Source organism: Tyto alba, unplaced genomic scaffold (genome assembly GCF_018691265.1).
Source record: "Tyto alba isolate M040663 unplaced genomic scaffold, T.alba_DEE_v4.0 Super-Scaffold_19, whole genome shotgun sequence".
Lineage (NCBI taxonomy): Eukaryota > Metazoa > Chordata > Aves > Strigiformes > Tytonidae > Tyto > Tyto alba.
This window is the reverse complement of record NW_024881281.1, coordinates 10953177-10975908: the sequence shown is the minus strand read 5'-3', so window position 1 is coordinate 10975908 and position 22732 is coordinate 10953177. Positions and strand designations below refer to the sequence as shown.

Below are 22732 nucleotides of genomic sequence, written 5' to 3'. Positions count from 1 at the left end.
CTCTGCATTTGCACAAATTTACTTACTGAAGGCACTGACACTGTGCTGGACACTCTCAGTCTACTGCAACTCTTCGTATCAACTAAGAGTGTAGGTGCACCTCTGTAGCTTCTGTGACCCTGCATAGGAAATGCATAAGGTCATGCCTGGAACCTCGAAGGGCAGAATAGCTGTACTGATGCCAGTGTAGGACTGGTACATGTTCATAGTTCTGTTCCTTAAAAGGTATTTTGTCTGTTTATTAATCTGTAACCTAAATTTTGGGTTAACTAATTCCTAACTAACAACAGGCTACCCAGTAATAACCTAAATGTCAAGACTGGACATTTCTTTCCAGCTCCAAAAAGAAAGAAATGGAAGAAAAGGGAGAAATTATTTAGCTGTATTCCTAAGTCCCTAGGCTATATGTCCTTTATGCAGGGTCTGTGAGAAATTGAAGTGTTAGGAGGTTTAGTTAATATTTTTTTTATTATTATAATATAGTTGGAAAGTTCTTCACAGGAAAACCTGCAGCAGCTGGAGAGTCTGCAGGAAGCAAAAAACACTCTAGAAGAACAGCTGAAGAAGGAGACAGCAGCAAAGGTAGCTACGATGTCTGCGTATGAAGTATATGTGCATCTTCTGTGATGATCAGAGTGTGGTCAGAGAATGTGTCACTATGTAAGAATGAAAAAGGAAGCTTTTGGTTGTTGATAAGATTCTGTCAGTGAAACAGTGTCCACTGGATGTGGTTGAAATCATCATCCCAATTACTTTGCACTTGGATTTGTAAAGTAATGGATGTGAATTGCTGCTAATTTGAATACCTCTTTTGGATTGTCTTCCGGAATTAGTCTTCAGCAACATTTCTGCGTACAGAAAGCTTCTTGACCTTCCAAACCTCGATTTGAATGCTTTGATACTTCTGAATAAATGTTTTATTGTTGCTGTAGGAAGGAGCCCTGTTTTGGCAGTCAGATGAATTAGTTGTGATCTGAGATTTTTTTGACTAAAACTTGAGACAGCAACATAGTTACATCCTTTTCAGCGGCAGTTATCACCCTTCAACTGTGGTCATGTTTCATTAAAACTCAGAAATCTGCTTTTTTATTTTGAGATTCTTGGACATAGTGCTGTTAAGACATGTGGCTTTTTCATGCTTCAACCGATCTCATGAAGGTGTTTGTCTCATGGATATTAGCCCCTGATTTCCCAGTTAGGAAAATCGGGTGTAGAAAGAGTAATTGGTTTAATTTCTTGCTAGGACTCTGAGAATAACCATGTTTCCTTGCTCTAGTATCATGCTTTAACCTTTTTCACTCAGTTTAAGCATAGCATAAAGAATCTTTTTCTCTTCAGGCAAACCTTGAACAGCTGGTATTTGAAGAGAAGAATAAAGCTCAGCGGTTGCAGACTGAATTAGATGTCAGTGAGCAAGTACAGAGAGATTTTGTGAAGCTTTCTCAGACACTTCAGGTAAGGGAAGTGTAATCAGTTTGTAAGGTGCTACTTTTGTTACTTTACTTCTCCAGAGCTGTGTAAAATAGTAAGTGGCAGCTGTAAATTTTCTTATGTTGATATTCATGATCTATTTTTAAAGTTATTAGTATCATAAATGAACCAAATATTCCTAGTATAAGATTAGCATTAAAGTCTATCTGGGATTTTAATCTGATCGCTTGATTTCAACCAATTCTCAGCAACAAAGGTACACAATTACTGTGATAAGCAGAAGTGTAGAGAGCCATAAATTATGGTGCCTTCAGACCCTAGTATTTCGTTGTCCATCTCCTGTTGTTTTTCCAGTACTTTACTTCTCATAGCAAATCATTAGGGTGCAAATATTTGAGGATAAAGTCAGGAACTTGTATTGTTTGATGTGAATATATGAAATGGTCTTTCTTGTTATATTTACTGCTTTCTATTTATACTATCTAAAAATCTTATCATCACTGTTGTCACTGCTATCCTTGTATTTCCTCCAAAAAGTGGCACCTGTGGTTGGTGATGGGATACCAAGAGGTGGCTGAAGGAAGAAGTTTTGGCAGGGGCGTTCATCAAGGCTCATTCCAGTTTGTCAGGCTGATCTCTCTGTTCACTGTAGAGAGCACAAAGGGACCTGCGGGTTTTGTGTTTGCAGAGTGACTGACTATCTCCTCGAGAAGCCAGGCTAGATTGGTCTCACCTCTAGTGCCTGTGGTTTTAGAATTTGCACTCCCCTTCACATTCCAGCTTACTAGAAGTATTGCTCACAAAGGAGGTACTGAATCTCAGCACTGTTTTCTTTGAGCCCTTGGCCAGTCTACTTGGTGAAATTCAACAGAATTAAACCCACAAATTTTTGGAGTTGATTTGTCAGGTTTATTTGGAGAACTAAAACAAAATAGGAGACTGTTTACTAGACAGACTTTAGCTGGATGGACAATAGGGAATTGTCCTCTTCTGTTCTGGCTGTTTCTGGAGGACTAGGTAGGACAAAGGAGACTATTGAATTATCCTGCTAGTGAAGTTGGTTCTTGCTTGTCATCATCCTCTCTTTCTTTCTTTTTAAAAGTACTGCATGTACTGGTTTATGCAGTTCTTAGAGCAAAAACATATACACCGCTTTGAAGGTGCGTGGTGCGCTCTTCCAGAACTTGCAGGTGTTCAGGCCTGGTTACTTGCAGGTAACAGGCCTTCAGTGATGAGCTCGGCCGGTGGTGTAGCTCTGTATTTTGTGTTTTCTTTCTGCCCCTAGGCAGTTATTACACATCAGTTTCTCAGCAGTTGGTGTTTTCAGTTTAAACAATGGTTTGTGCTATCTCCACCGTACGTAGTACAAGATCTGCTGTGTAACGTGAGAGATTACCATCCGATGAGGATTATGGTTTCTTGTTAGCCAGGCAGGGTTATTTCCTTCCCTGACCTCGTCAGTGGAGAGCCTGGGCGAGTATCCCTTGTATGAGGTGTCCACTGCCCAAATTAGGTATCAGCAATGGAGAAGAAGGGCTAAAAATCATTTAATCACTAGTTGGGAATTTACAACTGAAAGCCCAGATCTTAATGCAAAGAATGTGAAAGTTTGAATGAAATAAAAAAAAAAAAAAAAAAAAAACAAAAAAAAAAAAAAAAAAAAAAAAAAAACAAGTCATCTCTCTTGTACTCATTTCAACACAGTTCTGCTGGGCACTTTGTCAGCATATGAGAAGTAGCTTAAGATAGATTATTGGAAAAGCAAGTACCAGGAGTGAGCTTGGAAATGGGGCGTTTCCTCCAGAGGCGTTTTAGCTTTGATCTGGCGAGGCTTGAAGGCGTGTGTCAGGCAGGTCTGCACTCCCTTTACATCCTTTCTGTGAAAGCTGACATTGCTTTGCACTTCTCCTCCAGTTTGGCTGGTACGGTGTCAGCGACTGGTAATTAGGCAAAACACAGAGCAAGGACGAAGGCTTGCTTGAGCCCCCAACCCCCGAAAGGGGCTTTTTAGTTTAAAACCACAACTACCTTACATCTTCCTGCCTCCCATTCTTGGTTGGAAATTAAGCTTGTGCTCCGTCACACCTTGCATTTTGCAGCCGACGACAGTTTGATGTCCCTCGTGCTTGCACAAGTACTAGGGGTTGATGACGTTCTGGTTAGGGGTCTGTGTTCTGGCATCAGCACGCTTTACTGGCTCAATGGCGTCTGTTGGTTTTCTGTAGGTGCAGCTGGAGCGGATCCGGCAGGCAGATTCCCTGGAGAGAATCCGTGCAATCCTGAATGACACAAAACTGACGGACATTAATCAGCTTCCTGAAACATGACATCCTGATGAGCGGGCTCCAAGGCTGCATTTGGGGTTTTTAACTCATCTTTATAGCAACATTAATTATTATTTAACTCTAACCGAAAGAGCAGAAGACAACAGAGGGGAGCATTGACTAAGTTTTGTTTCTAGAGGGGAAGAAGGTTTTGTACTGGGCAGGAAGAGAGCACAAGGGTGACTTGCAGTGTAGGAAGGAGAACTTTCTAATGGAAACACTAATGAGCGTGGTGTTTCATGTTCCACTGAGTGGGATCAGTCCTTACATTCTGAAAAACTTCCCCTCTTTCAGCCGACTTCGTAACCTAATAGAGAGTTTTGGAACATTTACCCCGTCTTTCCCTCTTTCCTTTTCCCCCACTACTGTGATCAGAGTAGCTGCTGGAAACCATATTGTCCCTCCAAAACATTGAAGAGCAAAGTGGTTGAAGTTTTTCTGTTTGAATAGTCAGTAACAGTATTCAGCTAGCAGAGAGAATGAGGTGTAGAGTATGCTGTATGAATATTTTATATTAAAATATGACTTTATTAGCAGGACACTGGATATCGATCTTATTTCATAACTCAGTACTTTTTTTTTCTTTTTCCTAACCATTGACTTTGTGTTGAAGAATTGGGATGCTGCTGAAATATGGTGGACATGAATGAGCTGTGTGTGTCCTGAACAGATAAATGCTAATCCAAAAAAAAAATGAAAAATGTACTGAGAATTTAGCTCCTTGAAATTTTTCTGTTGACTTCTGATACTTAAAGAAAAGCACAAGAAATGCACTGTTTTGTAATCTCTTTTCACAAATGTAATTTAGAATATGGAACTACAACTGGTTCCTTCTCATCTCTAAAGCTGACCAGTACCTGTAATCCCTTCTCTGTTAAAAAAAAAACAAAAAAAAACAAAAAAAAAACAAAAACACCCCCCTCCCCCCCCAGTAAGGCTCCTGTGCACTGTCTGAGCATTGGCAGGGGGTTGTGCAGGTCGGCGGTGCTCCGGTGGGTGAGCCCAGCTGGGAGGTTGCCCCCCGGCACGGGGAGGTGCCCGGCGCGGCGTGGAGCCCCACCCCGCTCCCCGGGGCGGCTCAGCCTGCGAAGCAGCGATCGTGCTCAGTCCCAGAGCACAAACGCGATGGAGCTGCGATGTTCTGCTGGTTCAAGCTCGAAAGGTACAGTGCATCTCTTACTTCTACATGGTATCGTGGTATTGCTCAGAGCTGACTCCTACATCTGACCATACATTGGAATTGCGGTATGTGACATGGCAGCAGAGCCAAGAAATTCTGGTGATCAATCAGGTGCTAGGTTTGGGTTTCTTGTTCTAGAAACGTGTGGCAGTAACACGCCCATTCCCTCCTCCTTTTTCTCCTTTTGTTGGACTTTCATGCACACAGTTGGATAGCGATGGTTTCGTGGACAGCTGCAGGTGTTGCTAATACTGGTGGTGCAAACTGAGTTCTTGAACTGGCCCCTACTTACAACTTGATTAAAAGAAGGGAGGCTGAAGGAGCAGATCACTCCTGTCCCAAATTTATAACTTGACTGTCCTCCATCGTTTATTGATTTTCTTTACATACTTGGCCATAGATCTGAAGGTGATGAAGAAAACTAGAAGTGGCAGAAAATGCTCCAAACTGTAATGCACATAACTATATTTTAAGTGCTTAAATCCTATTTTTAGCAGTGTATATCCTGCTACTAACAAAGTTAGAACCAGTGGTTTTGAAGAGGAATGCCTTAAAAACAGCCAAAAAGACACATACGAGCTCAATTCCTTGTCACTCATTGCAAGAATTAAAGCATTTTATTCACCCCAGCAATTAATTCCTTTCATAATCCTGACACTCAAAAGCCATTTTTCCTATCTTAGTAGTGACTGGACTAATAGAGGGCAGAGTTGTCATCATCTTAAGCTGACACTTAGTTAAAAGTGAAATAGAAATGTGGGTTAGTTCCTTTATTAATTGGCTATTACCAGCTTTTGGGGTTTTTAACCTTTCTCACTCTTTGCTGAACTGTGAGGTGACAGCAGCTGCCTCCTGATGCATAAATCCAATACCAGATGTTTTGCTTCCATTTTCCAGTGGTTAGGGTCCTGTTCTGTTGAATGAACTTTGAAGAAAAAAGCATGGGCCAATAATGGGAGCTGCAGAATGAAAAACTTTTCCCTCTGTTCCCTTCCTTCCCAAAAACTAACTCCTAACTGGTTACTGATACTTAACCCTTGCAGCAGTGTTTGAGGAAGCCTGTTGCTGTGTGACAGAACCACACCAAACCCTGGCCAGCTCTTCAGCAAGCCGAACACTTGGGGGAAATGCACCTTGAAGACTTACGCAGGAAAAAAAGACTTTTTGGTTGAGTTTCTGGCCTGTCGCCCTCGAGTGAGAGCACAAGGCAAGAGTCTGTGTCTGGCCTTGGGGCATCCCCGCCCGCTCCCTGGGTCAGTGCCCCCCAGCAGCTCTGGGCAGCCATGCCCAGGGACCGTTTCAGCCAGCCCAGGGCCGGCGTGGCTTTTCCTTGGTGTATTTTGACAAGCCGTTGACGTGGCTTTTCTGGAGGCTGGGGGGGTGTCAGGCTGCCGGTGTGTTTCTGCAGGCCTTTGGGGAAGCCGGGTGAGTTGTGATCTGTCCAGCCGCGGCACCAAGCGCAGGTTGCCTAATGGAGTTCTTGCGCGGGTGCTCCGCGGGCCGTTAGAGCCTGGGGGCAGACCTGGCTGGGCATGAGGGGGACTGAGACCAGAGCTCTGACCAGAGTCGCTGGCTGCTGGCTTCCCTGCTCCTAAACCAGGCACCGAGCGAGTCGGTGAAGGAAATTCCTTTTGGCCTGGAGAGGAAAGGAATGCAATTACTCTGTGGTCGTTTTCCTTTTTACCACCTTATTCCATCGTGCACCCGAACACCCATATTCCTGTTCAAGTACCAGCTGTGACCATTTTAGAGTCAGAACGAGTGACCTTTTTCACCAACTGATGCAACTTAAGATCATACCTTTTAAAATTTCTTGAAGTTGGAAACGTGACGGTTCACAGCAGTGGTGGGAGATGTGCTCTCTACACCCAGCTGCCCCGCTCACCCAGGGAGCAGGGCTTCTCCAGCAGGAACTCAAGCTTCTGCTGATCTCAGGCTTAAAGGGGCCTTTGAAAACAAAACAGCGTGTGCCAAATTTGCGGAGCAAATTTAAGAGAGTAAATTAAGTGTAGTAAAAGCTCTTGGTGTAGATAGATACTCACTGGATGAATGATGGTGTTATTTCTCATTAACCATCAAAAAACAGATGCTCTTCCCTCTAGTTCTTGGTGTTCTGGAGCTTGACTGGAGCAGGGTGGTAGGTTCTCTGTGCTTGATAAGAGACTCAACCAGCACGACTTCTAACCTGGCAGGTCGGCTATGCTACACAGGGTGAGTGGATTAGAAAAGGATTCTGCTCATGTAGACTGTAAAAGGGGCGAGATCAAGTTTTGTATGCATTCCTATACTTGTATAGTCTTAATCTGTACAAAAAGAAAAAAAAAAAAAAAGTGTTCTTGCAGCATGTCTGGTAACCTTGTTACCTACCAGGTACTAACAAACAGCCCTCCTTTCCTTACAGCTTAGGTCGGCACCTCTTACCGTGCCACTTTTGTAGCAGTGCAGTACTACTTTTCAAAACTGAGCTTGACCGTGTCACCTTTTCTAAGGGGTGGGGGGAGGGGACAACAATTATTTATTGTCCACTAAAGTTTGTCTACAGCAGATAAATAATTGGCCTTTTAATGTCAAGACGGACTCCAGAGCCCTCTTTTGCTAAAGGCAAACTGAGTGTTTGGAAGTTAATACTGCATTCCAGTGAGCCAAGCCATTGGTGTCCTGTGCAATTGTGGGTGTAGAATTCTGCTGTCTCCAGGATTCAAGTGTAACCATTTGTTAACTGTATTGAAGGTGTGTCCTTTATGAAGAAAGTGTTCTAAATTAAAAAAAGCTGCTGAAGTGTGTGCGCTTCTCTGGTCTTTCTACTCAGCCTCTGCCCTGGGCTCCCCCGCAGCGGCCCTGCCCCGGGCCAGGGGGTGGAGAAGCCGCTCCCCCCCCCCCCCCCCCCCCGGAATAACAGCGGGAGCCGCGGGGGGAGGAGCTCCGAGTGTGACCCTGGACCCTACTGCCCCGTCCTTCCCAGGAAAAAAAACAAGAGCACAGCCTCTCAGCGAGTCTTGCCAAAAGTATTTTATTTCACAGTCCATCTTTACGCCTTTTACTTATTATTTTGTAATGTCCAACATACAAACGTTCAATGTACAAGGGGAAATACCAGGGACAATTAAAGCTCGTCCAGCGTTCAGGGTAGATGCCTCAGTGCGGACACGTTAGAAGTTCACGTGGTTTCTGATGTCATTGATCTGTTTTACCATTTCCCTTATGTGTTCTCCCCTTCAAGAAAAATAAATCCAAGTCAAAAGGCTGCAAGTCATTTTTGCTTGAAACTAAGCAGGAAGGAAAATACTTCATAAGGTAGAAGCAGAGAAGGGGGGCACTGTTGCAAGTCATTCTGTTACTTATAGGCTGGCTAGAGACTGCCACAAGATCCTTGGGCAAAAAGCAGCCTTAAGTCAGGCTTAGTTTAACAGGAGCAGAGAGGGCAGGAGCTGGCACAGTTTATGCCTCAGACCATCTCTACAAGCTCCAGCTGTGCATCAGTCAGCCCCTCATGCAGCACAGAGGTTAAACTACACCTCAGAAACTCGAATCGACTTGCTTATGTAAGTGCCAGGGCTGGAATTCTACGGGAGGAGCCAAGCTTTAACTTACTCTTCTTTCAGGACGGTCTGGATGCACTTGCTCTGGTAGGCACTGAGGGTGATGCTGGGTTTTTTGGGGCTGGTACCCTTTTCCATCTTTTTCTGCTGGTATTCCTTTTTCATTTTAACCTAGAAGTCCCATACAAGAAGACCCCAGTGAGCGCTGCTACCGCCTGCCGCCCTGAAAGCTTGTTACAGTTACAAACCAGCGTTGTACTGCACCCAATTGATTCTCTTTGGGTTAAAACCTGCTGGCTTTTTGCTCTCTTCCTCCCCCAGAGAAAACAATGTTACTGCTAGGGCTGAGGAAGGTGTGTAGACTTTCTTTCTTAGGGTCTCTACGGGGTTGGAGAGGGTCTGTCTATGTTAATAACAAGGCCCAGAAGTTATTTTAGTCTGTTGTTGCGAAGTTGACAGGAGTATGAAGTTGCTCACGGGGCAGGACTGGATTCTCTCAGCACTACCCTGGGTACCCTCCAGCCCGGTGTGGCATTAGCTCACCTGCCTGATAGCGTTGCTCAGGTGCTGCAGCTGGTCATGGATCGTCTGCAATTCTTTCTTCATATCTTTTTCACTGTCTGATAGAACAGGAAGCCGAGAGTGGAAGCTCCGAAGTACTTTCTTCATCCTGGACGTACAAAGCAAGAAATGGTGCCGAGATAACTCACCTATTTGATCAGCTATGCTGACACAGAGGGTCCTGCTCTTCCGTCACTCTTCCTGGGGCTCAAGACTTGACTTTCTCCCTCAGCTGATCTCACTGGGCCTTCCTAAGCCATAAGCCGCCTCAGCCTGCACCTGGAGTACTAAAACATCACCCCTGAGCCCCAACAAAGAGAACCAACCAGCCTGGCCCTTCCTGCCCACTCTGTTCTACCACACTTGCAGGCTTCTCGTTAACAGCAGGTGATCTCTGGTGGAACACAGGGCAGTCTGCACTCACCTGTTCATAATATCTTCCTGCTTCTCTTTGGCTTCTTCGTACTTGTCAGCCAAGCGCTCGGCCATTTCCCGCAAACTTTTCCTTTATGCAAGTGAGAAACACTTAGTTACTTTCAAGCTACATGCAAGGCAGGAAAAGAGGACAAGGAGCCTGAAAAAGTAAGCTGGAGCAAGGAGGGAACCCACGTGCTTAATTAGAGCTGGAAGTGCCTTCCCTTCTCCCTGGTTTCACAAAGTACGTTTTGCCCAAAGGTTGCCATCATTCCTGATGTTTCACTTGATAAAAGCAGACACATTATACTCACCTTTCCTCTCGACAGTAATTAAGATCTTCCAGTTGTTTCTTTTTCTGTCCCCACAGCAGCTTCACTCTTAAAATAAATACATACATACTATCAGATCACCCACAACAGCAATCCAGTTGAATCGGGAGTAACACCACCGAGAAAACAGGTGACAGTGACTAGTGCTCCTGGGAGCATGAAGAACTAAAGGCACTGAGAAACAGGCAGGGGTGAGAACAAACTCTTCCATATTGTCCTCACTTTATCGTACAAATAAATAACTAGCATTTGAAGAAGCAGACACTCAATGCAACTTTCCTTCATCAGGAAGGGTTCAAGGCCAGGTTGGAGGGGCCTGGGAGCCCCCTGGGCTGGGGGAAGGGGGCCCTGCCCGGGGCAGGGGGGTGGCACTGGGGGGGCTTTAAGGGCCCTTCCAGCCCAAACCAGTCTGTGGTTCTGTGATTATTGCTGAGGTCAAAGGATTTCCTGCCGCACACAGGCACAGGCAGACTGACAACAACAAGAGAAGTATTTTATGTGCACGTTTACTCTTTTTTTTCTTTCCCCTAGGAGCCATTATAGGGATCAAGTATTACGCTCACCCCTGCTTTCCCTGGTAACTCACTTTCAGTTCTGATACTCCATCAGTCTTACACGAGTACATTTTACTCATTTACACGGGTTAGTCCAGCAGAAGAGGTTTAGTGCTCAGAGCTGTCGTTTCACAGAGACATTGTACAGCACATATTTATGAGGGTTTTCTATTACCTTTGCTGAATTTCCTCTTTTGCCAGATCCTGTTTCAGTATGTATTCCTCTCTGAACACTTGTGTGGCTCTGCTAAGAAGCTGAAGGCATTCTTCAGGGGGAGGAGCAGCATCTTTATCAGCAGACCTTAAGAACAGGAGACACAAGTTCTTGCAAGCTTACTCTAACCTGTCCCTCTGAAGGGCTAAACAACTTGCAGTATTTATGGTAAGGGGCTCAGTTATGGAAGTGAGGGGCTATAATTAAATCCCTTTGCTCTAACTCAGTTTTCTTCTATGAGGAAATCCCAAAGATACTCAAAACCCCACGGGACAAGCCATGAGCAACAAGCTGAGGTCAGCCCTGCTTCGAGCAGGACTGGAGCAGGATGAGTCCCCTCCCGCCCTACCTCTGGTGACCACACACCGTTCCCAAGAGCCTCCCCGCTGCAGGTCCCCTAGGAAAATGTATTTACTTACTTCAGAAGCAAGGGGTTGGCAGAACTGCGCTGCAGGATGCTTCCAATGTGCTTCTCAAATGAATGCTGAGACTCAGCCAGGATACGGAGAGGGGAAACAGCAACATCTTTGTCTTCTCTGGTGCAGAGCAGCGGCGGGGATGCAGGATGGACTGTGCTTCTACCACAGAAAGTCAAATTGGAGAACATGGTTTGAACCAGAAAAATGTAAACTATGTCAGAATTGAAATGGTAGTTAAAGCGAGGAACTCATCCACTGTGGAATTAATGTATCAGAGCAGTAAATCAAAGTGCTCTAAATGGAAATATTTCAATATGTGGTAAAACCAGCTCTAAACAAGGTTGGTGGAGCTCACATCTTTCTGTTTGGCCACCGCTGAAACAAAACTAGCACTATCTTTACTTAAGGAGAAGAAAGTTCCATCACAAGGCAAGTGCGTGCCTGGACAGCAGACTGCCCTGCCTCTCAAAGCAGCCTGCGAGGTCACTGTCCACCTAGGTACCTTCAGATAACGGGGTTTAAAAGAGCTGCAAGGAAAACCTATTTAAGAACACTGCAGGAAGAGTTAAAAAAAATAAAAGGTCTTTCAGAGAACCTGCCCTTGCTCGGCTGAAGGTACCTGTAATCCACTAAAGAGTGTCCTCAGCAATAAACTGAAACTAGTGCCCTCCCCATGTACCACACTAGTCTCCATCTTTCCCACCACCCCCAAAGTCAAGTTGCACTGGAAATGCAGACTGAAACCCCACTACTTATGAACCCACTTTTTTTTCCCCCCTTTCATGGGAACATAACCTTGGAGCCCATTAAGAATCTCTGTACTAATGTCTGTAAACAAGTTCTTGATTTGAAGAGTCCTCATTATAAAAATGAAGGAAAAACCCCAACAATACCTTCAAGAACCTTTTGATGCGACTCATGTCCTAATACTCACTAAAAGTGATACAGATTAATTACTTCCCCTACAAACACCTTTTCAGTAGTAAATAACTACTATAATAAAACTTAAATGCTCAGCCAGGGAGCGTTCAGAAGGCAAACTTCATTGTGTGTCATAAGAGGTGCAGAAGTCTGGGGTAAAAGTATCAAAAGAATAATAACAAAAAAAAAATAATATCCTGAGATCCTTTTCATGCAACAGTCACGGATTTCAAACCAATTAAGACCCACGTACAAGAGAGGCCTTGTGATACACTCATAGGTGTTGGTGATGCAGATCATTGTGGGTCCCAGGATGTCAGAAACGATCCAAAATCCTCTAATGGGAGCAGGTTGCCTGAAGGGAAGAAAACACAGAAATTACCCGGTCCAAAAAGTTCTCTGTTCTGAAGTTGTGCAAGTTCACTCTTCTGGAAAAGCTCTAGCTGCAGCAATCGGGCTGAGCCAGGTACCTTTCACTAAGCCAAGAACCGCTCCCGCGAGCCAGCCCTGCAAAATCACGGTTCTCACCCCCCGCTCTGCCCGGCAGCCAGAGGCACCAGGACAAACTCCTCTGGCTGGGGAGAGGCAGCGCTCATGCAGCGTCGCTGGGAGAGAGAAGCAAAAACCAGCAGGGAGCTGGGAAACACCACCCGCTCCCAGGACGCAGCCGGGGCTGCCGCAGGAGAGCGCCCGGGGGTCCCACCCACCCCCTCCCCACTGCAAAGGCCCCCTCTGGGCTGGCGCGGGGAGCCCTCTGCATGAGATGACTTAACACCTGTTGATAAACAGTTTTTCTATATTTTCACAGTGTTTAATATATAGCAGTCTATAGATGAGGTTTGATGAAAGTGGGAGAATAAAGCAGATACGAAACTCCTCAGCAAATGATGCCTCTTAAGCTTGATTAAGCTCCAAAAAAACCAAATGTTCTTTCATGGTGGTGTCTGATCCTTAACAAGTGGATGAAAGGCACATGGCAGCATTCAAGACTTTCAGCCAAATCAAGCCCCAGAGTTGTGTGCGGTCAAGTAAGCGGAAGTGACAATTTCTGCTAGGTTCATAGAGGATTTTCAGACAGTAATAGAGGAATTTAAGCTTACTTCCCTAACTGTGCATTAAGAATCCCGATGTACAAATTCTCTTCAGCTGACTTCATGATTTTTAATGGCAAGAATGCAGCAAAAGAGGGCAAATCCTAAATATTTTCCACAGTAACTCACTGATTTGGAAGCAATAGAAAGGATTTGGTTTCTACCTGGATGGCAGCGGTTTTGTACAAAGGATATGTTCAACAAAGCACTTCTGTTCTGCTCCCAGCTCTTGTAAACTGTCTTTGTCTTCTTCATCTACAAAGAGATTTGTCAGAATGCATCAGATCCACTTTGCAGGGCAGGGGACTCTCAGCCTCACTCCCATCCACCAACTCGTTCCCAGCGAGACGCAGGCGCTCAGCCAGTCCCCCCCTCCCTCTGCGTGCAACAGTCTCACCGCTCACCTGAACCAAGGAATTTGTGCAGTTTATTGATCCATGTCAGCCCCACGCTGTGGACACCAGCTTCGTGTGTGCAGTGGTATCTAGAGGGACATTTTGGATCTGAAATTCAAACAGCAATGAGAAAAACTCATCCTTCAAACCTGCACGGTTGAACGTGTGTATCAACTTATTGTCCAGTCAGCGCTAACATCTTGTTGCAAGTACTAACTCATCCCCATCCACAAATTGAGCTAGATGCAGTAGCCACATTATTGGAGTAATTCCTACAGTTCAATTATGCTTGAAATACCTGATTAATTGTTTTGAACTATTCCTCTCACACCGCGTCTGTATCAATCCACTACATTTGAAAGGGAAGATCAGTTAAAGCCCGCAGACCAGCATTCTGACAAACTTCTTGCTCAGAAAGATCCAAACACTTTGTGCTACCTGACCTCCTCCCCCGCAGCTACGTCGGGCAGTCTAATAAGCAGATTCCAGTCCTGCCCTCGGGATCAGCATCCCAACAGCACCTGCTTACAGACATCGGTCATCACAGATGCAACTACTTCTACTTTAAAATGTACAGCTGAAAGAATTTAGCATTGTGTGACCGTACGTAACCTGCCCTTGAGTAAATGCTAAAGCACCTCCCAGGATTCCTCTTTCCACAGCTTTACTGAAGACACAGAGCAAACCCTTCCTCTAGTACCACTGTTTGACACCAATGAGAATTGTAAATAGCTTGATCCTGAATGGATGAGGTAAAGCGAGTAAAAGCCAACAACGTGAACAACAGCCCTACCTTTATGCAGTTTGATTGGGCAAGAGAAATCGGACTCCAAAGGCTCTTCTTCATCTCCTGATGCCAGTTTCAGTGCAAGTTCCAGCTCAACACATTCAAACACGTACAGGCAAGGAGTAAGATCAGATCTTGGGTCCCATGACTTTTCTGACTGTAAAGAGCATTTAATTCTTCTGTGAGATATCATTTGAACAGAAATGCCAACATAAACAGCATCAAGAAAGAGCTACATAATACAAGCAACAGTATTAACTGGCAGGGAAAGTAGTTCAAGTCCCTTTATTTTATTTTTTTTTTACTTAAAAAAATTTATCTCAGAAACAGGGTTTCTTGTAAGAAGATCCGCTTTAAAATAGTTCATAGCAAGTTTGATCAAAAACTAATCTACTGTCAGGATACACAGAACTGACATTTAAAATAAAAGCATCAGAGAATCACAGGGACTGGCTGGAATAGGAGGAAGACTCTCTACCTCATTATAAAAGAATGCAGCTTTGGCACTTGGCATTCACATCCTGCAGCCAGGAGCTCTGACTAAAGAAACAAAAATGCATATAGAAAAAACAAAACAAGGTACCTGCTCATCATCCTCTTCTCCCTCCAGTACCACACAGTGGTAAAGCATTCCTGACTCGGTGGCAATCACCAGGATGTTTGGAACACAAGGCAGGCAAAGGACAGCACAGGCGTCATAGCCATAGTTATCTTCTGCAGCAGGGTGCATGGGCAGAGGGCCGAGCAGCTTGCCAAGATTTCCAGTGCTGGAATAAAGAAGATGTGTTGTTCACAACACAGGGTGTGGAAGGAGAGTTCCCTGTGGCTGCCTGAGGGAGTTTGCTGGACAAGAACTACAAAATAAGGGGGATTTTTTAACAAACCCCAATGGTTCGGAGTTCTGTCTCATTTCCATCAGACAGCAGCAGCCCAGACTCGTGGGGAGTAAGAGGCTGAACTACACCCGCACAGTGGGAGATCTCTGAGAAGAAACTGGAGCTCAGCAACAGCATTTCATGCTTGGAAAGCAACCAGGCTACTTTGCAAGAAATTCAAGAGGAAACTTTTTCATGCAGGAGCACAAAGTACTCATGGTCAGCTCAAGTTAATTATCTTTATCACTTAATTGGTTTCTTGCTTAATAGAGCACTTTACAAGCAGCATTTTGAGGCATGGGCATTTCTCTAGGCAGAACTTTTGAAGGACTAAGCCTGTTTCATTGCCTACAGACAGGATCTGCTCAATGCTTCATCGTTTCTCACGCAGAGGCACACAGTGCTGTTTCTAACTGAAATACCACGTTTTAATATTCCGCTACACTAGATCTAACTGGTAAGTTTTCAACCATCTTCTCAGTTTTCTGAAGTCATTTTTCCTGTATTGTGTTTATATTATTGATTCATATTCTTGACTTTTCATTATGGAACATGCCTGAAAACCCTCTATGATCTTAAAATATTTCTTCTCCTAAGATGCCACTGGCTCATTCAGCCTCATCTAAAGCTAAGGATATCTGTGCTGTGGGCTGAAGGCCCTGAAATGCACCTCAGCAGCCTCAGACCCACTGATCTTTTAACAGTCCAGTGTCTTCGTTTCAGATTTCTGATGGCAAATAAGGGACAGTGGATTCTCAGCAGTGGAAACTGCACCCTTAACATCTGGATGACAAAGGATGACACAGTATTCTTGGATTTCAGTCCATTAGCACTGCCACAAAGAGATAAGACAGGCTGCAATACAGTAAAACTCAGCCCAGCCTCCATTACAGACAGTCCCAGCCCAACTGAGAGATGGCTCTCCAACCCTAACTTTGGAAAAACATACAAGCACCCCACCAAACCTGAGGATGAATGCAATCCTACCTCTGTAGCAGGCTGATATATGTGAGGAATGTCTCTCCATTTTCGTACAAAATATAAAGTGGATAGGCCAACACTTCTTCATTCCTTCGCTGTCCGAGAATGTTCTTTGGGACCGGCACTAGCAGCCCGAAGTCGAACGCCACCGCGGTCTCTCCCAGCGATGCTGTATAAGCTCTCCTGGGGACAAAGAACAAGACCCAGAGTCAGCAGTGATTGTGAGAACACAAGCATTTAACCATTGGTATGTTCTGACAAATTACTGCTAACCCTTGCCCATCAGTCCGTTGACATACGCTATTTTCAGCAGCAAAAGCACCCAAGTAACATCCTTCTTACGGCACCTCATTTCTGCCATACGGCCACCAGCCTGCCCAGTTTCACAGGATAGAAGAGGAGGGCATACTGGTATTTCCCGTGCAGTACATCAGTCTGTGATTTGACTAGTAGAGACCCTCAAGTTTTTCCTTTCCAACTAGGCCAAGAGGGAAATAAAAAGATCATCTCGTTTCTGCAGTCCCCACGCAAAAAGCTCTTCTTAGCCCTATCTTAAAGACAATGTGTATTTTTAAAATGACTACTCTGACAAACACTTGACTGTATACTTTGTTATCGCTTTCTTTTAGAAGGATGGGAAGAAAAAAAAAAAGTGCAGTTACTCTAGTCCTAGCACTGAAGAAGTCCACGAAAAAAATCACATCAGATCTTCAAGTAGATTTATCTTATTCTTTAAAAACACTACTGAAAATACAGAGCTTATTCTGTCAAAAGCATTACAAAATACAAGAAGCCACACAAACCCTTTTCTGATTGTAAGAGTCTCCTCCTCAGTGTCTGAAAGAGCAATCACTTTGATGGGTGTCTGAGGTACCTTCAGGCTGTAAAACCTAGAGGAAAGGAACAGCAGCAATGTTCATTCAGCTGGCAGCATTGCACAGGTTCCTGCTGATGCAGGAGTGTCAGTTGGTATCAGTCTAAAATGTCTCCCTTCCTGTTTTTTATTGGTAATCCTAGTAAGAATGGCAGGACACAAATATCTAGTGAAAAGTCAGACTGGCTATGACAAAAAACACACTACGATAATCAAGTACAAACAGGCTTTACCTTATAGTGTTATCTGAAGTTAAGAGCACAATATGGGGCTCTAATGTCTCAGAGGGATACCAGGCAGCATGCTTCAAAGTCAGAGATGTCGAGCTTGTGAAGAACCTTTCCGCAATAGGAATAGTGCTGAAATACAGAGCAGAAATAGGCACTGTTCCAAGAAACACAAAAGTTACTTTTCATGGGAAGTGGGGGCAAGAGGAGCTAGAGACCCGATTAAAAGGTTTCAAAGCCATCAGCTGTATTATTCTTAAAGGTGGAGGAACTGCTTGAACTTGAAGCCCTTTGTTATTTCCATCTGGATGCCTGCTTTTAGCTACCACCACTAAAAGACCCCAGAAAGGCTAGAAAATACTACAGAGGAGCACCTTACTCCTCAGCAATTGCAACAAGTTTAGAAGGTCATTTATTTGGGTCACTTGACAATCAACAAGTCCCTGAGCCAAAATAACTTCACTTGTGATTGTCCCTATACAACCAACGCCTTCCATATCCGCTTGGCCCCAAGAGAGGAATGACAGCAGGACAAGGATGTTGTTAACCGCCTGAGGTCTCACCCACCTACAGTTCACCGTGGATTTCCCACCTTCAAACTCTGAATTCTTCCCCCAGCGTTTGGGCAGCTCCAGCACCATGAGCCCCTTCGTACCGATGAGCGCCACATGATGCTGCGTGGGGCTTAACAGCATCTGATAAACCTCAAAAAGGGGTGGGTTTATGCAGATAAGGGTCTGAAAATACAAATATCGCAGTCAAGCACAAGCCACCGTAAGTGCTCACAAAAACGTTGCACACCTTTACTTCGGACGGCGATTTATACAGCGGCTACAAGGAGGACGAGGCAACAACTCTCCTCCAGCCAGGGCCACGCACACAGCCGAGGAGCTTCACTGAGGGAAGACCCACCCACAGCGAGCTGCAGCGGGGCCACCCGGCGTGGGGCCCTCTGGGACCGGCCCCCCCGCTCCCCATAACGGCCCCCTCACAACCGCCCACCGACACCCCCCCCCCCATCACGGCCTCCTCGGCCCCGCTCCCATCATGGCCCCCCCCCCACACAGCCCATCACGGCCCCCTCAGCCCCGTTCCCGTCATAGACATCACCCCCCCCCTCCCAACAGCCCCCGCACAACCGCCCACCGGCCTTCCCCTCCCCATCACGGCCTCCTCAGCCCCCTTCCCGTCAGGGACCCCCCTCCCCATAACAGCCCCCTCACAACCACCCGCCGACCCCCCCCCCCCCAATAACGGCCCCCTCAGCCCCACTCCCGTTACGACACCCCCACACACACACCCCCCCCGCATCACGGCCTCTTCAGTCCCGTTGCCGTCACGGCCCCCCCCTCCCCATAACGGCCCCCTCACAACCGCACTCCAGCCCCTAACCGCGCCCCCCCGCCCCTCAGCGCCGGCCCCCACCTGGTAGCGGCTGAGCCCGGCGGGGTCGGGCCCGCCGAGGCGGCGGAGGCCGATGGTGTGGAGGGCGCTGCGCTCGCCATCCCAGAGGAAGAGATCTCCGTCGAGGCCGAAGAGCAGGTTGCGGATGAGCGGCGGCCGCGCCGGGGTCGGGGGGGACCCGTGGGGGGCGGCGCGCTCGCGGAGGCGGCTCAGCACCGCGTGCTGCGGCAGGGCCGCACGCCACTGCTCCGCCGCGCCCCACTCGGCCGCCATGGCCGCCCGCGTCACCGCCCCGCGCCGGGACTACATCTCCCGGCGTGCCCCGCGGCCCCCCCCCCGCGGCGGGCCATGGAGGCGCCGCCGGCCCGGCGGTTCCGCGCGCGCTGCGGGGGCCCGGCCGCGCCGCCATGGAAGGAGACTTACCGCCGTGTGAGTGTGTGTGTGTGTAGGGGGGACCTGCCCGCGCCTTCGGCCCCCTCAGTCCCGGAGGCTGTTCCCGCCGTGCGAGGGGCTGGGCGCGGCCCCTCCGGGATGCGGCCGGCCCTTGGCGGGCGGGGGTGGGTGGGTGGGTGTGTGAGGGGGTTCAGCCCCGGCCCCCGCGCCGCGCTGACGGGCTCCTTGTGCTCTGCTCCCTCCAAGCGCTGCATGGAGAGGCTGAGGAACAGCCGGGCGAAGCTGCTGGAGCGGTACCGCCAGGCCGGGCAGGGAGCGTGCGGCCCGGCCCCGGGTGCGCTGCTGGTGCGGGAGGTGATGGAGCAGGAGTGGCAGGAGCTGCAGGAACAGGAGCTGCGGGAGGCGATGGAGCAGGAGCAGCAGGAGCACAGCCGGCCGGCTCTCGGGGGGAAGGAGGCCCTGGCCCAGGTCGGTGCAAACCCTTGGGCTGGCGCGGTCCCCGCACTGCGTGTCCCGTGCGGGCACACCGAGTCCATCCCTCCGCAGCCGTAACTTCAGTCTCTCGCTGGTTGGAGTTGGCAAAACTCAAAGCCTCCGGGTCCCCTGCTTCCACAACCCGTGTGGGGTGCTGCAGTGGGGAAGTGGTTTGCCTCTGTGCCCACGAGTCGGGAGCTTCCTTATTTCCTCCACAAACTGTGTGTGAATCGTGGCGGGGGGTTCCTTGTCTGTGATTATCAGAGCTGGTCTGTCACTGACCTCTCCCGAGAACAGGAATAAAACTTCAGTGTTTTAAAACACAAGTTCTCGGACAGGCTGTGTTCTGATTCACTGTGGCTGGCACAGAGGGTTGTATTATAAATTGCTTTACACGATGCCTGGTTTTGCAAATACAGAGATTTACTAGACAGAATAAGCTACAGTGGCAGCTCAGTCAGGTGCTGGAAGTTAAGTGAGAAAGTAGCCAGAGTGGGAAAAATCACTGAATGATGCACCTTTCAGATGCTAGAGGACCCCGATGAGCTAGCAGTATTGGAAGAGATCCAGCGAGAACTGATCTTGCAAGGTAAATTCTCTACACACTTTCTGACTCCTCTTTGATTTGTAATAGTCCTGACTTTCTAGTAATCTGAATTAGATGAGGCTACCCTCCTTGGTTCTTGCAGGCCATGGGATACAGAAGAGCTTCCTTGGAAATTTCCGTAGCCCCTCTAATGCACTGAGATCTTTTTTGATAGTTTTAAGTGGCATTTTGAGGTCTGTGTGGAGCTAATAAGAGAGGAGACCAGAGAAACAGCACCAAGGTGTTTGGGAGCTGTAGGAACCTGTATAAATCAATTCAGAATGTTTCTAAATTGTTGGTTGGAAAGTGGGAAGTCACCCCCTTGCGACCGGCTAAAGATTGAGCTGTAGGAAAAAAATGGATTAACAGGAATGGTTTCCTCAAGCGTCGAAATCTGATCCAAAGGAAGAAAAGTTCAGAAACTAGTGGCTGCCCCAGCCTCCACCTTCCAGCAGCTTCACATGTGCTGCTTTGTCTTCAGCTCGTAACAGACACCTGAGGGTATTTTGCTGTGTTATTGCAGAACAGTCGGTATTAGAAGAGTACATGCAGAGCCTGCAGTTTGATGAAGAATGTCTCAACGCGATGCTCGATGGCTTGGATGCCAGCGACAAGGTCATCTGCCCAGTGTGTAGAAAGTAAGGAAGCCCTTGGCGCTGGCATGAGGCCCTCTGCTCAGTTTGGGTTTAGAAACAGGCAAAAGCGGTGGGCAGAGGCTGCTGTTAAGTGTTAATTTCAACAAAATAAAAAAACCTGAGCAATGATCTCCTAAATCTAGCAGGCGTTTTGCTAAAATCTGCCTTTGTCCTGGGTGCTGTGATGATGCTCAGTGTATGCTCTTTCTAGGAATAACCTGACTGTAAGGAATCACTTGGTTTTTTGCCAGTGTGGATTGTACATCAGCACGCAGGTGAGCTGGGCTGTGAGTAACGTGTTAAATGTGACACCCGAAGTCTGCTGCTGCGAAGAGGCAGTTTCAAGCTACAGACAGCAACTTCAGTGTAAGATTTCTTTTACCCCAATTTTTCTCAGGGTATGACAGAAGAGAAGCTTCGGTCACTTCTAGAAAACACACTAACAGAGCACAGTCACAGGTGCTTTCACAACCCAGAGTTCACTGTTACCAGTGGCATGGAGGAGGAAGCCAGTCTTCTCATGAGCTGTCCGGTGAGTTGGGTTCCTGGAGAGGATCTCTGCTTCTCAATTACAGCAGAAGCCACCAGGCCATTGATCCCGGGGGTCTGTGTTGCTGGTTTTCCACAAACTTCCTTGGAAATGGTTTTACTCTTGACCACCAGTAACAGTAAAATGAGCCAGAGGACACGATTTACCTTAAGTGCTGGACTAGGGAATCTTTCAAGGACCTGTTAAATTTAGTGCCTTCCTTTTCTCACACACTAGCCAACAACTTCCAGGTCTTGTGTGAAGCATCTGTTCAGGTAAGTGGTCGATGAGGAAGTTTTAAAAATTACTTTGGCTTAAGCCTCCTCAAAAGGCTTGCCCGTGCCTCTTGAAAAATGCGTACCATCCCTTTGGCACAAGCTAGACCTAGCAAGTTCTTTGCTTTGCTGGTGAGGTAAAATCACTGTGAGGAAAGCGTTAGGAGCAGAGCATTTCAAAGAGTTTGGAACATTAATAATTTATTTCATACGTTGCTATAGCTTCTCTTTCCAACTTACCTTTTGTAAAGGTCTGTGACTCCTGGACGATTCTCCTGTAAACTGATGCAACTGCTGCTTTTTTACTGGAGGGACTTCAAGACTAAAAATCCATCCAGAGCTGCTAGTATTTTTATGTATATGCTTGGAACTGCTGTGTCAAAAAGATACTTGAAAAGGCAGTAGGACTGCCTTGACTTGCACTTTTAATGGCACAATATATATTTTGAAATAAATAAACCAAGTATATATATGTCAGCCTTCATGTTGTCTTTAACAAGGCATGGGTGATCTCAGCTCACACTGGCCTCCAGCTTTGATTTCTCTTTGACCTTACTGTGACCTTCAGGCAAGGACTGGAGCCAGGGTTTGGGTAACAGCACTGGCTGCCCTGCAGCAGCGCCTCGGGCCTCACTTGTGCTGCTGGAACTTGAGTGCTCCAGCCTCTGCGGTTTTCTTCTAGAACAGCTCAGTTAACACTAATGTAACAGGTTGTGGCAGCACAGCCCTTTTTAAAACAGCTCCTCAAGCACAGTGGTTAAGACCCTGAATTCGATTCCCTAACCTATTCAGACAGCCAAGGCTTCCAGACTGAGTCTCATTCGTGATTAGCACGGCTCGGCCAGCGCCACTCCTCCTGCAGCACAGCTTGGAGCCAGGGCAGGCGCTGTGGTTGGAGCTGCTGAACAGCTCTCCCTGGAGGAAACGGCGGCAGCAGCTCTGGGAGCAGCTCTGTTAACAGCTCTGTTAACATCAGCAGCCACTAGCAATGTTCTTATGGCAGCGCTCTGGTGAGCAATGACAGCAGGAAAAAAAGAGAAACCACCAGTTTTCAGTGATATGTTGAATGGATTTTATTCTCCACATTCATTCTTAATTGTACAAAACCAACCAAGCAGGGCGAGTCAATTCTGGACCATAATGGTAAAGAACTTGATCTGGGCTGCAACATAAATACAAATCCCCAAATACAAGTGAGAATCCTCATTCTCCAAATTCCAAGTTACTCTCTGCATCGGGTGTGAAGATATATTTGGGTACTGCTGGCTGGAGCAGTGCTCTGGAATACTCACGCTTGAAGGTGTTTCCTAGCCTACC

The 22732-nt window shown here is 46.9% G+C and overlaps 3 protein-coding genes across 4 annotated transcripts in view; 2 read left to right on the top strand and 1 right to left on the bottom strand.

Annotated features, from left to right (window-relative positions):
- The window catches only part of RABEP1 (rabaptin, RAB GTPase binding effector protein 1), a 50120-nt gene extending 45450 nt beyond the window's left edge, over nt 1-4670 (top strand). For both annotated transcript variants that reach the window (XM_033004064.2, XM_042791538.1), the window contains exons 16-18: nt 484-582; nt 1339-1455; nt 3657-4670. In XM_033004064.2, the coding sequence (XP_032859955.2) occupies nt 484-582; nt 1339-1455; nt 3657-3758 (318 nt within the window). In that variant the 3' untranslated portion in view covers nt 3759-4670. The remainder of the gene's footprint in view (nt 1-483; nt 583-1338; nt 1456-3656) is intronic.
- A 3259-nt stretch (nt 4671-7929) lies between these two features.
- NUP88 (nucleoporin 88) lies at nt 7930-18836 on the bottom strand. Its single transcript, XM_042791539.1, has 17 exons — nt 18545-18836; nt 17687-17856; nt 17126-17251; nt 16822-16908; nt 16025-16201; nt 14746-14929; nt 14169-14319; nt 13385-13483; nt 13145-13235; nt 12143-12244; nt 10969-11127; nt 10511-10636; nt 9764-9829; nt 9460-9540; nt 9018-9144; nt 8527-8645; nt 7930-8148 (listed from the first exon to the last, which is right to left on the bottom strand). Exons 1-17 carry the CDS (start codon nt 18794-18796, stop codon nt 8085-8087), a joined length of 2181 nt encoding a protein of 726 aa, XP_042647473.1. The 5' UTR covers nt 18797-18836; the 3' UTR covers nt 7930-8084.
- Nucleotides 18820-21887, top strand: RPAIN (RPA interacting protein). The gene is made up of 7 exons (XM_033004062.2): nt 18820-18952; nt 19163-19384; nt 19916-19979; nt 20500-20614; nt 20823-20886; nt 21009-21143; nt 21667-21887. The coding sequence occupies exons 1-7, from the start codon at nt 18872-18874 to the stop codon at nt 21694-21696; spliced, it is 711 nt and encodes a 236-aa protein (XP_032859953.2). The 5' UTR covers nt 18820-18871; the 3' UTR covers nt 21697-21887.
- Nucleotides 21888-22732: the final 845 nt, after the last annotated feature.

What these genes read in the sequence shown, in the direction of transcription:
- NUP88 (XM_042791539.1), bottom strand. Translation starts at nt 18,796, where the DNA reads ATGGCGGCCGAGTGGGGCGCGGCGGAGCAGTGGCGTGCGGCCCTGCCG. An exon ending in ACAAAACCGCTGCCATCCAG is followed by an intron (nt 12,245 to 13,144) that starts GTAGAAACCAAA and finishes TCTTCCCTTCAG; the next exon opens with GCAACCTGCTCCCATTAGAG. An exon ending in CAGACCGTCCTGAAAGAAGA is followed by an intron (nt 8,149 to 8,526) that starts GTAAGTTAAAGC and finishes TTTTTCTTGAAG; the next exon opens with GGGAGAACACATAAGGGAAA.
- RPAIN (XM_033004062.2), top strand. Translation starts at nt 18,872, where the DNA reads ATGGAGGCGCCGCCGGCCCGGCGGTTCCGCGCGCGCTGCGGGGGCCCG. An exon ending in GGAAGGAGACTTACCGCCGT is followed by an intron (nt 18,953 to 19,162) that starts GTGAGTGTGTGT and finishes GCTCCCTCCAAG; the next exon opens with CGCTGCATGGAGAGGCTGAG. An exon ending in GCGAGAACTGATCTTGCAAG is followed by an intron (nt 19,980 to 20,499) that starts GTAAATTCTCTA and finishes GTGTTATTGCAG; the next exon opens with AACAGTCGGTATTAGAAGAG.